Source organism: Caloenas nicobarica, chromosome 6, assembly GCF_036013445.1.
Source record: "Caloenas nicobarica isolate bCalNic1 chromosome 6, bCalNic1.hap1, whole genome shotgun sequence".
Taxonomy (NCBI): Eukaryota; Metazoa; Chordata; class Aves; order Columbiformes; family Columbidae; genus Caloenas; species Caloenas nicobarica.
In genome coordinates this window covers 3,824,705-3,835,266 of record NC_088250.1, presented here as the reverse complement: position 1 = coordinate 3,835,266, position 10,562 = coordinate 3,824,705, and the positions used below count along the sequence as shown (strand labels likewise).

General features: G+C 45.5%; 1 protein-coding gene across 2 annotated transcripts; it reads left to right on the top strand.

Moving 5' to 3' along the window:
• Positions 1-22: 22 nt before the first annotated feature.
• Positions 23-9,970, top strand: LOC135990480 (alpha-aspartyl dipeptidase-like). 2 transcript variants are annotated; one of them, XM_065638181.1, is made up of 9 exons: positions 23-133; positions 216-304; positions 2,074-2,148; positions 2,734-2,813; positions 4,235-4,408; positions 5,912-5,971; positions 6,861-6,943; positions 7,482-7,593; positions 9,722-9,970. In XM_065638181.1, exons 1-8 carry the CDS (start codon positions 33-35, stop codon positions 7,558-7,560), a joined length of 741 nt encoding a protein of 246 aa, XP_065494253.1. In that variant the 5' UTR covers positions 23-32; the 3' UTR covers positions 7,561-7,593; positions 9,722-9,970. The 2 variants fall into 2 exon arrangements, with proteins under 2 accessions (XP_065494253.1, XP_065494254.1); XM_065638182.1 differs by lacking the exon at positions 9,722-9,970 and having other exon boundaries at positions 7,482-7,988.
• The last annotated feature ends 592 nt before the right edge of the window (positions 9,971-10,562 follow it).

Below are 10,562 nucleotides of genomic sequence, written 5' to 3'. Positions count from 1 at the left end.
CGGCGGGGCAGGAAGGGGCGGGCCGGGCCGGCATGGGGGGCCCGCGGCGCCTGCTGCTGGTGTCCAACTCCACCCTGCACGGAGGGGGGTACCTGGGCCACTGCCAGCAGCACATCAAGAGCTTCCTGGGGGAGTAAGCGCTGCGGAGGGGCTGCGGGAGCCTGCCCGGGCCCTCCCCCGCCGCCCTAAGCGCTCTCTCCCCTCTCTTCTCCCAGGAAGGTGAAGCGGGTGCTGTTCGTTCCCTACGCCCTGCACGACCGAGATGCCTACGCCCGGACCGCCAGGGAGAAGTTTGAAAGCCTGGGTAAGGCCGGAGCGCCCCGGCGCGGAGTCCCGCGGGCAGCTGATGCGGAAACGGCGCCTTCGCCGGGGGGGCAGCCGTGCCCAGGGACCGGCCGTGCCGGGGGGGCAGCCGTGCCCAGGGTCCGGCCGTGCCGGGGGGGCAGCCGTGCCCAGGGTCCGGCCGTGCCGGGGTGGGCAGCCGTGCCCAGGGTCCGGCCGTGCCGGGGTGGGCAGCCGTGCCCAGGGTCCGGCCGTGCCGGGGGGGCAGCCGTGCCCAGGGACCGGCCGTGCCCAGGGACCGGCCGTGCCGGGGGGGCAGCCGTGCCCAGGGACCGGCCGTGCCCAGGGACCGGCCGTGCCGGGGTGGGCAGCCGTGCCGGGGGGGCAGCCGTGCCCAGGGTCCGGCCGTGCCGGGGGGGCAGCCGTGCCCAGGGTCCGGCCGTGCCCAGGGACCGGCCGTGCCGGGGTGGGCAGCCGTGCCCAGGGTCCGGCCGTGCCGGGGGGGCAGCCGTGCCCAGGGACCGGCCGTGCCCAGGGACCGGCCGTGCCGGGGGGGCAGCCGTGCCCAGGGACCGGCCGTGCCCAGGGACCGGCCGTGCCGGGGTGGGCAGCCGTGCCGGGGGGGCAGCCGTGCCCAGGGACCGGCCGTGCCGGGGGGACAGCCGTGCCCGGGACCGGCCTCGCCAGCTGCTCCTGTAAGAGGGGCCGAGGCGGTGAACGCCTCTGGGCAAGCAACACTGCCACAGTCCGTTTTCCTGGGGTCCGAACGGGGGTGGTGCAGCAGAGAAGGAGAGAGGGGTTTGGCCAGCTCTGCTGCAACAGGAGGGACAGCAGCACGGAGCTGTTTGCTGACTTGTGCCTAGAAGTCCATGCTTTAGAGGCCTCCGGAAGAAATGTTGTTGCAAACACTTGCTAACTACTACAGAGAAGCTTTTGTTCCTGAATACTAAGTGGCGTCTTTTTATCCTCCTTAATCACATAGGGGAATATTTCTTCCCATACATCTTAAACCTCTGCTCACACCATGCAACGACTGGGGCTAAGTGAAGACTGTTATTATAATGCACTTCAACCAGCCAGATATTTCCATGATGAACAGTAACTAAGCTTTGCTTCGAGCAAAGATCTTTCCAGAGCAGCCTGCAGCAGCACCTCCATCTAATATCTATCACCTTTCAGGATAACTTTGGACCTGTTACTGTAATAATAATCAGTACTCACTTCCCTGGGCAGCACACCTTGCTCCTTATCTTGCAGAGAGGTTGCTGCTATCAGATGTCCCATGTTCTTCTGGCTCTCCTGGTACTTCCTGTACTTAGTGAACCCCAGCGAGGCCAATCTGTCACAGCCAGGCATTTTAACTGTTACCAAAAAACAAATTACAAAGATCAGGTATTTGTAGTAACGCTAGACCAATGATGGCACATCACAGCCTCACAATCAAGCTGGACACTGACAGCTTTTTCCTTCTCTCTCATTTTCTCGTGATCCGGTAATGCTCAGGGGGACTTTGTGCCTCAGGCGGCACCTGCTGAGTGAAATGCTCTGCTCTTAGACACTGAGCATGTGTATCCATATAGCAAACGTTTGCTTTGCTACAGCTGAATGCAGAAGCCCTGCACTAATGTAGGACATATACAATGTTTGGTGGTGTAGAGTTCTCCAAAGTATCCCTGGCTGTCTGGTGAGACGTTTGTCTCGAGTGGGTGGGGGGAAAAGGCAGAAGGGATTGAACATACCACATTCTTCCTCCAAACTAGAGTGGCAAAAGTGAATACTTTTTCATTTAAGGTTATGGGCTGGACAGCATTCATGAATCCTGTGATCCAGTGGAAGCTGTAAGAAAATCTGAAGCAATATTTATTGGTAAGTTTTACTTTTTGCTCCCTGATGAGGGTTTATAAAGGGCACTGGATTAGTCCTGCTCAGAGCTGGCACTGTAGAGACAACAATGAAGAAGGTGGGCCTAGGGATTACTAGAAACTACAGAAAACAGTGCTTTAATTTGGAACAGTAAGACCCTGAATTTAGTGGTGGGAAGTAGGAAAGATTTATCAATGGAACTTCATCTCCAGTAAGTTTCAAGTTATTAATTTGAACAATACTTCAGTGTTTAAAACATGATCATAGCAGCTGCATCATCACCTTATGAAGTCTGGAAGATGCAGGGTTACTGTGCTCAAACTGAGCAGAGTCCTAATGCCATGCTTCTCATATTAGAACAGTGTCTGCTGCCAAACAGCCAGTGTCGGTGTTACAAGGACAACTCAGGGCATGAGCCCATGGCCTGCTCAGTGACCATTCGTCTGAAGCTTCTGGTTTCAGTGCTGCTCAAATCAGGGTAATACCCTGAACAGAGCATGGAAATCACTGGGCCTGCCCTGTTTGTAAAGGCTTCAACTCAAACTGCTGGTGAAAGCACGTTCAATAAGCTGGACTCTCTTTCTGCAGGAGGTGGGAACACATTCCGTCTCCTGAAAGCTCTCTATGACAACAGCCTTATACAGGAGATCAGGAAAAGAGTTCTTGAGGTAAAAACTACAGGGTTTGGGCCAAGTCTGAAAGGCAGGATCTCATGTATAAGCTCTTGTTCAGACAAATCCAACTTGATTCTACATATTTGTTTTCAATATACTTCAAATATTGAGCCATCTCACGCAGCCTGACGAACTGAAATCTGTGGCCAAGTAAGGCTGTCATTAGTCATTCAAGCCTGAAAAGAATAAGGTAGCAATCTGTCTTTCTAGAGCAGTTTCCCACATGTTGGACTGTAAGACCTTGGGATGGACAATGCTGCATAGCACCTTAGAAGGAAGCCCCTCAACTTTAAATACTAATGAAGAGCAGTGCAGGATTTAATCTATGTTCAGAAACCCTGTTTTTCAGCTTGAGATATCCACTTTGTATCTTGTTAATAGATACAGACGTGTTCAAGTTGCAGGTTGTCTGCTAATAAACCAGCAATAAAGCTGGATCCATACCTGCCTTTTAGACAACGTCCTGTTGATGTTGAAAGTGGTGTGATTACCTTGGGTACCTCTTTGACCTGGAATTGAGAGGTACGAGTGCCATTGAGCCCTTCTGGTCAGCAGCCCCATTCTGGCTGGTGAATCTCGTACAGCACAGCAAAGAGATGCCGTCCATGAAAGAGAACAGAAGCAAGGTGTTCCCCTAGCACTGTGGAACAGCAAACGACTCCAGGCAGATTTATGCAAGCACAGTATTTGAAAAGGCCAGTGCCGAGAAGAAGGTTAGCCAGGCTGTCTTAATATACAGAAGCTCAATGCCTGTTGTGGGCAGAAAAATCATAAAATGTTGGGCTCCCAGTGAAGTCTAGATAGGTATTTGGTTATATTCGCACCAGTTCTCTCAAGGTAGCTTATTCTTACAAATTGTTTAGCATTATCCATATGCTTGTACGTTTGTGTGGAATCCTTCCACGTACAGCATAGTACATACTACTATGTACATAGTGCTATGTACATAATAGTAATACCTAAACTAGTGCTAAACTGGCTGGTCATGGTACCAGTAAGTTGATGCTGTGGCAACATTGTACTCAGCTTCAGGTGGCCCAGTCTCTTCAGAAGGTAGTTAAAAGCTAGTTCAGATATTTCCTCTAACTGCAATGTAGACAAGTCTCTCCTCTCTTAATAGCGAAGTCCAATAGAAGCACTGGCTACCTTATAAGTTCTCTCTTGTGATGGGGTCACAGAGCTGCGAGTGCAGGACATTCAACAGCTAATTCTCCGACAATCACGGCATATACAAACCATTGCGCACCTCAAAATCTGAATTCTTGTTCGTCTGCTTTTCACTTATAAAATCAGCAGTGAAGTGAGCTAGAAGTACTAAGTCTGATCTGATTGCTGAGTCTCTGAGATTGATGGATGGTATAAAACGCAGTTCTTAGTTGCAATACTGCATAGTAATCATTGCTTTTGTCTTCCAGGATGGGATTCCTTACGTGGGATCCAGTGCAGGAACCAACGTTGCCACAATCAGCATCAATACTACCAATGACATGCCCATTGTTTATCCACCTTCCCTGCAGGCCCTAGGCTTAGTTCCTTTTAATATTAACCCCCACTACCTGGACCCAGATGTTAAAAGCACTCACATGGGTGTAAGTAAATCATGCCAGAGCTAACGTAGTAACCAAGGTGCAGAGGTGTAACAACAGTCTGAATTTGTGAGGCCTTACAAAGCTATATAACTCTAACAGCTGCTCTCTAGAGCAGCTGGAAATGCCAGTGGGGCAATGCCAGTGAGGCAGTAACATTTTACTCCCTCCTAAAGCTTTCCTGTGCCTGGGAAGAGGAGTTGGCAATAGTATTGGTGAGGTGCAACAAAGTGTTTCTCACTGACACTTTGTAATGTCTGAAATACTGTTGCTTCACACCTGGTGTGAAATTTGGGGCAGGGCAGGGAGAGCGGAACTTGAAATGTTAAGATGCAATGCATAGTGTTTCTGGAAAGTTCTGCCATAGTCTGTCTTGCCTGCTGCTTGAGAAGACCTAACTTAAACATACATTAAGAGGCTTAAATATCTGAAGGACCCATCAGAACAGGGAGATCTTGAGATTGCACACAAACCTGTCGTGTGAGAAAACACCCAGGCGCCAGTGTCCCTGCAGAGAGCACCCCCCTGTATGTCCATCACTGAGCACGCAGGCACACTGGTGTAGCTGAAAGAAAAAACACTTCAACCATCAAGTACAAAGACTGACATCTCCACTATAGGGAGGAGCCGATTATTGAGGAGCCAGTCAGGAGCTAATTCCTCAGGGAACAGTTTCTATGGTGTGTCTTTTAACAGGCCAAATACTTTTCTCCTTGTAATCAAATTTCTTCATGGGTAGAGGAAGTATTAAGAATTAGGGGACACTAAAGAGATGGAGGATCAGGGTGTGCTTCTAGAATTTAGATTAAGTTATAGGTACTCATTTAATCATCTTAGCTTGTCACTAGATAAGCAGGCACTCTTTTCCCTATAAAAAGCTTTTGCTATTTCTCCCAGAGGAGGCTAGAAGCTCTATGCTGTACCAAGACCCTGCTGTGTTCCTGTGTTTCCTTACCAACAAATCCTTCTGGTTTGATTTAACTACAGTTGCTCAGTTCAGCAGCAAACGCTCAGGAAACACGACAGAGCTGTTCACAGCAGGAAATTCTTCAGGGATTACCTACTTGAGGACAAAACAAGCAGATATGTAATCAGTGGAAATCCATGGGTCACTACCCTCTTTCATGAAGGCTGGCATCACAGGCATTTGCTTCCACCACCATCCTCAGTGCTCTTGTTCTGAGAGTGATCATGAAGAGATAGCATTAAAAAAAAAGAGAGCTGAATGAATTGAGTGGAAGTAAAATTTAAGGCTTTTCAGGCTAGGGATTGTGTCAGTTCTGTTTGATCAATCTACAGCAATTGCTGCTAGTGAAGAAGGGTAAAGCATGTATCTATTAAAGTAAATCCTGCCACTACCTTCAATACATTAGTCTAATGAAAGCATTCTGCTTGAGGGGAAGTGCCTCATTTGTTTAATGTTATGAAATCGCTCCATGTCATGCTACTTGGATAGCTCCAAGTCCCACCTTACTGCCTGGGCAGCTAAATCTACACTCATTGCAGGAGACAAGAGAGGAAAGAATTCACCAGTACCACGAAGAACCAAACACCCCTCCAGTTCTGGTGAGTAGTAGTTCCCAGTCAGGAAGCTCATAGCTGTAGCACAGTAAATATTTTAAATACATTCTTGCTAGCTTTCAGTGTGGGTTTCCCTGCCTGACAAGCCTTACAGAACTGGGGCATGGAAAGCTAGTTAAATTCTTGCTAAGAGCTTCAACCTTGGATTTTGCTTACTTGCAGAAAATGTGTTAGAACAAATGAAATGCATTCTGCTGATTAAATGTGTGGAGTCCTGTTGCCAAACACTATATTTTAGGCAGCTCTGATCTTTCCAGTCACTGGCCACCAGTCATATGGTATATGTTGGGGGTGGTGTGCATACAGATTGTAAGATACCTCCGCTTCATCTTTTTGCAGATATTCTTAACTTTACATGATGTTTTATTCTCTGTAGGTTCTGAACTTGCTCATTCAGTAGTAATTACAGTACGTCTGTCTGGGGAAGTGGGACCTCTGGGTTTCCTGTCCCTGTGCTTCAGCTTGGAGTATAAAGTTTGTGCTCTAACAAACCCAGCTGGCTGGTGCTTGGCCCAAACTGCATCTAAGAGTGGTGGCAGCACAAGTTCAGGGTGTTTCAAAAAGATGGACCCAATTTGAAATCACAACACAAGGTGTTTTGAGTCTGTCTTTCTGAAACACCCTGTACCTGGAAACACACATTTTCTTTTTCTCCTTAATGGTTTGTCATTCTTTAGAAGGGAAAAATAAGCAAGAAAACCAGCTTCTAAAACAAGATAACTCACCTAATTTTGTCTTGGCATCTTTGTTAGAAATAAGTGAGCAAGAAAGTCTTGTTGGTAGTCATGGCGAGCTGCACTAAGACTGCTTGCGACAAGCATTCTAGCCCTTCAAATAGCTTGAAAATAATATTAAATGTTTACACCTACATTAGGGCTTGCGGGAAGGTGCGATGCTGCTAGTGGAAGGAGACAAAGCCACCTTGCAAGGAGTGACAGGAGCACGTCTGTTTTTGAGGTAAATGCTTCACTTGAATTGAAATGGATATCCTCCTTCGGACAGAAAGGAAGAGAGACTTCTGTTAAGACTCCTTGTCCACGCTGCCTGATCCTCACATCAGAAATTACTTAATCCCTTGCTTCTCTTTCTCTTTGAGTGCTGCTTTATGCTCCAAAGGAGCAAGTGGTATGAGAGCACTCCAAAGGATGTCTGCCTTACCCAGGAAGTGATATGGCATCCCATCCTTTGATGCTTATGTTTCCAAACAATAGTTCCCATTCACAGAGCCCCAGTAGCCAGCTCTGTTACTGAAGGCCAGGGGAATTGCCAGCTTGGCCCTAACGCGTTGAACTCTAGAACACGGGAACTCCTGTCTTTAGTCATATGAACATTTACCAAGAAATCTAATATGCATTTCCCATGATGCAGGCAAGGAAGAGAGTCAAAACTCTGCTTGTTATGAATAAGGATGCTTTGTTCTATCCCTGGTAACAGATGGAAGCACAGTTGTCCTAGCTCCTGTTAAAGCTCACAACATGTTTTGTCTTGTTTACAGGGGTAAGAAACCAACTGAACATGAGCCTGGAACAGATTTCAGTTTCCTCCTGATTGACAGTAATCTCCAGAATCTGTAGCCTTGCATATTCTGCAGCAAAAGTCACTTTATGGTAACGTAATGAGGAGGAAGCAGAGAGATGCTTCTAGTTCCGGGGTGGGTGGAGAACCTTATCTTTATTTATAAAGATAAATATGCATTAGTGGGCTCTTTTCCCCAACCTAACTCATCTCTTGGACATCTCTACCAGCAAAAAGTCAATTTTTATTGAAATACTAGAGTAATCATAGCTATTCTTAGTCTGAAAGCATCTGTACATTCATGTATCCACTTTGATTACTTCCCCACGAGAAAAAGTTACTTCAACACAACTAAGACAGGATAGCAAGTCAGCTCTTCCTGCTGCCCAGCTTTACTTGCCAAATGAAATAATTGTTCCTTTAGTGTACTCCCACACCGTTAGTTTCATTTTTGCGCTGTTAATAAAGGGAGAAGTTATGCATTCAATTACTTTTATTTGCTTCAGACTCATGTTAAATATGTACAATACTAATTATGTACAAAAGTGTGCATGTTAAAAAATGTCAGGTTACAAACTTGCAAATCCTAGAAAAGTGCAAAATTTTGAAACATCTTCCACCATGCTGTACAGAAAAAAAAATCCATCATTAGCCAATATACACACTCTTAAAACATACCGATCAAAACAAAATAAGACATACAGTATACTCTTAAAGCACCCAGAAGGGAAAAAGATATTGCACAGAAGACTGTCAGCAAGTTCATTACAGTGCCTGAAGGCTCATTTTTGAAAGTAGATATTTACAATGCTCCTCACACCTAACATTTAACTCTTTAAAAAGGCATTTTTTGGCATTTAAAAATCCATTGATAATCACATAATTGCACAATCTGTAAGAATTATCAGAAGATATGGTTAACCGTTGCTGTAAGGCCTTTGTTTCCACTCTATTATTAGCTTTAGTGAAAATCCATCACGCAAATTGAGCAGCATCACGGCTTCCACCAAAACACTGATCAAAGGGAGGCAAATCTTAAGAGCAGCATTTCTCTAATCTTAGATTAAGCTGCTTCTGCACAGTGAGGAGTTGAATCAGAACACGTATCGCAAGTTTTCCTTGATGATTTTTTTCCCCTCGTGGCTTTCTTCAAGCAATAGCTCACAGCTACATATGACTAAAGCAGCACTGTCAGGTGCAAGACTAAGATTATTTTTAAAAGTTACTACTTCAAGGCAAAAAATCTGGCTCACCCAGGAGGAAAATACTAAGACAGGAAGCTAAATAAACAAGTGGCCTGTAAATTCAGTTAGATCTCTGATATATATGGCTGGATGTTTTATATTTCAATCTCAAAACACCTTAGCAGCTTTAAACCATAATCTTTACTGACAATCATGCTTCTGGGACAGAAGACATGCTTTAAAATTGTGTCTGTGCTGAGTATAATCACAGATCTAAGCTCTTGACAAATTTCCCAGTCCAGCAGATGAAAATAAAAAGAATACATAACCGGAGGAACACTCTCCCGAAGAAAAGCAGTGAAACACCTATTTTATGTGTGCTATTTGGGTAAATGGTAACTCAAAGAAACACACACCAGTTTTCTTCCACAGATGCACAGTGAAAAGGTGAATTAAAACCAAAGGGTACCTTTGAATAAACACCACAAGCAGTTCCTCACGTCCAGGGTGTTCAAGACTGCCGTAAGATGAACGGCACTCGGCTCAGACTGTGCAGAACACGCTGTGCTGCCCTCGGAGGCGTTTCTGCATTCAGGCATCTGATGGCTATTTTAAACGGCAGCTTTTCAGAAAACCCTTGCTTCCTATGACAGTATGTGCTAACAAGGGCAATTAGTAATAATAAGGAGAATTTGGCTCCTTGGGATGGAAGGAAAGACATCTTCCAAACGCTTCAGTTGAGTCTAACATTGGTATACAGTGAACCCAGATGCATATGACCGCACAAAAACTATTTCCCCCAAAGGAGACTGCTAACAAGTGTTGTCCTTACAGCTGGAACTGACATAGTTTTTTAAACCAAAGAGCATGAAAAGCTCATTCTAGAAAGCACGGAAGCACATGCTTGAATTCTTGAATTTCCACCCAATTAAATATAACCTTATGTTGTGCTTTCATCTAACAATATTTATTATATTAGGCCTCAGGTTCACATTAGGGTATGCATTTATATGTGCTTTTTTTTTTTTTTTAATAGATTCCTTGACAGGAAATGAAGTATTCACAGCACATAGCCTCGGCATCTAACCTAGCCATCAAGGTGCCTTTAGCGGTGGAACAGAGGAGTCCCTTCAGGTGACAATACAGAGCATGTGTCTTCACAGACTCAATGCAGGAGCAGAAGGGCTGACAATTCTACTGCCCTCCCCAGCTCTGAAGCTCCCTACCATACCATAATTCCTACAGAGATACACATTTTCAACTAAATACAGATATACGGTAAAAGCTTGGTGAAGCATCTGGCTGCTGTGCGTGTGTTTTGTAATGACTTTGTTAATTGAGATTGGGAAAGACAGAGGAAACAGGGAGGAGGGAGCCATGGTCTAGGGAAGCGAGCCATACAGCTCCCATTGACGAGAGCAAGAGTTAAAAGACCTACTTAATTATTGAGCATTACAAATAAATTTATAATTCCTGCAGACTACCTTAAAGCAGACTGATGTAGGGCTGTTACCAGTTCCATACAGAATTTTTACAAGTGCAGAAACTCAGTTCTTTGCACTCAATTTAAGGGACACAGAAATACAACTTTAAAGAGGATCCTTATGAAGCAGCTAATTGACCTAGACTATTTAAAGCCTGTAAAGACTTTGATAAACCTCTTTTGTGATAACATTCATGATCTAAGGTACATCAGGGGGAAAAAAGTTTGTTTATATCAATGTTGCAGATTAGCAAAACAACTGTAATGTGTGTGTGTGTTACTGCCTTTTTTCCTCTTTACTGCTCTTTTTTTCTTTTTAAAATGAAACAGGCTTCCTAAAACCTGATTTCCACAACGTATATTAACCATGAGGAGAAGTGCAGTTAGTTTAAGA

Bases quoted from the DNA above. Each gene is read 5' to 3' on its own strand.
- LOC135990480 (XM_065638181.1), top strand. From the start codon at position 33: ATGGGGGGCCCGCGGCGCCTGCTGCTGGTGTCCAACTCCACCCTGCAC. The intron at 2,149-2,733 runs GTAAGTTTTACT...CTCTTTCTGCAG, and splicing joins ATCTGAAGCAATATTTATTG to GAGGTGGGAACACATTCCGT. The intron at 5,972-6,860 runs GTGAGTAGTAGT...CACCTACATTAG, and splicing joins CAAACACCCCTCCAGTTCTG to GGCTTGCGGGAAGGTGCGAT.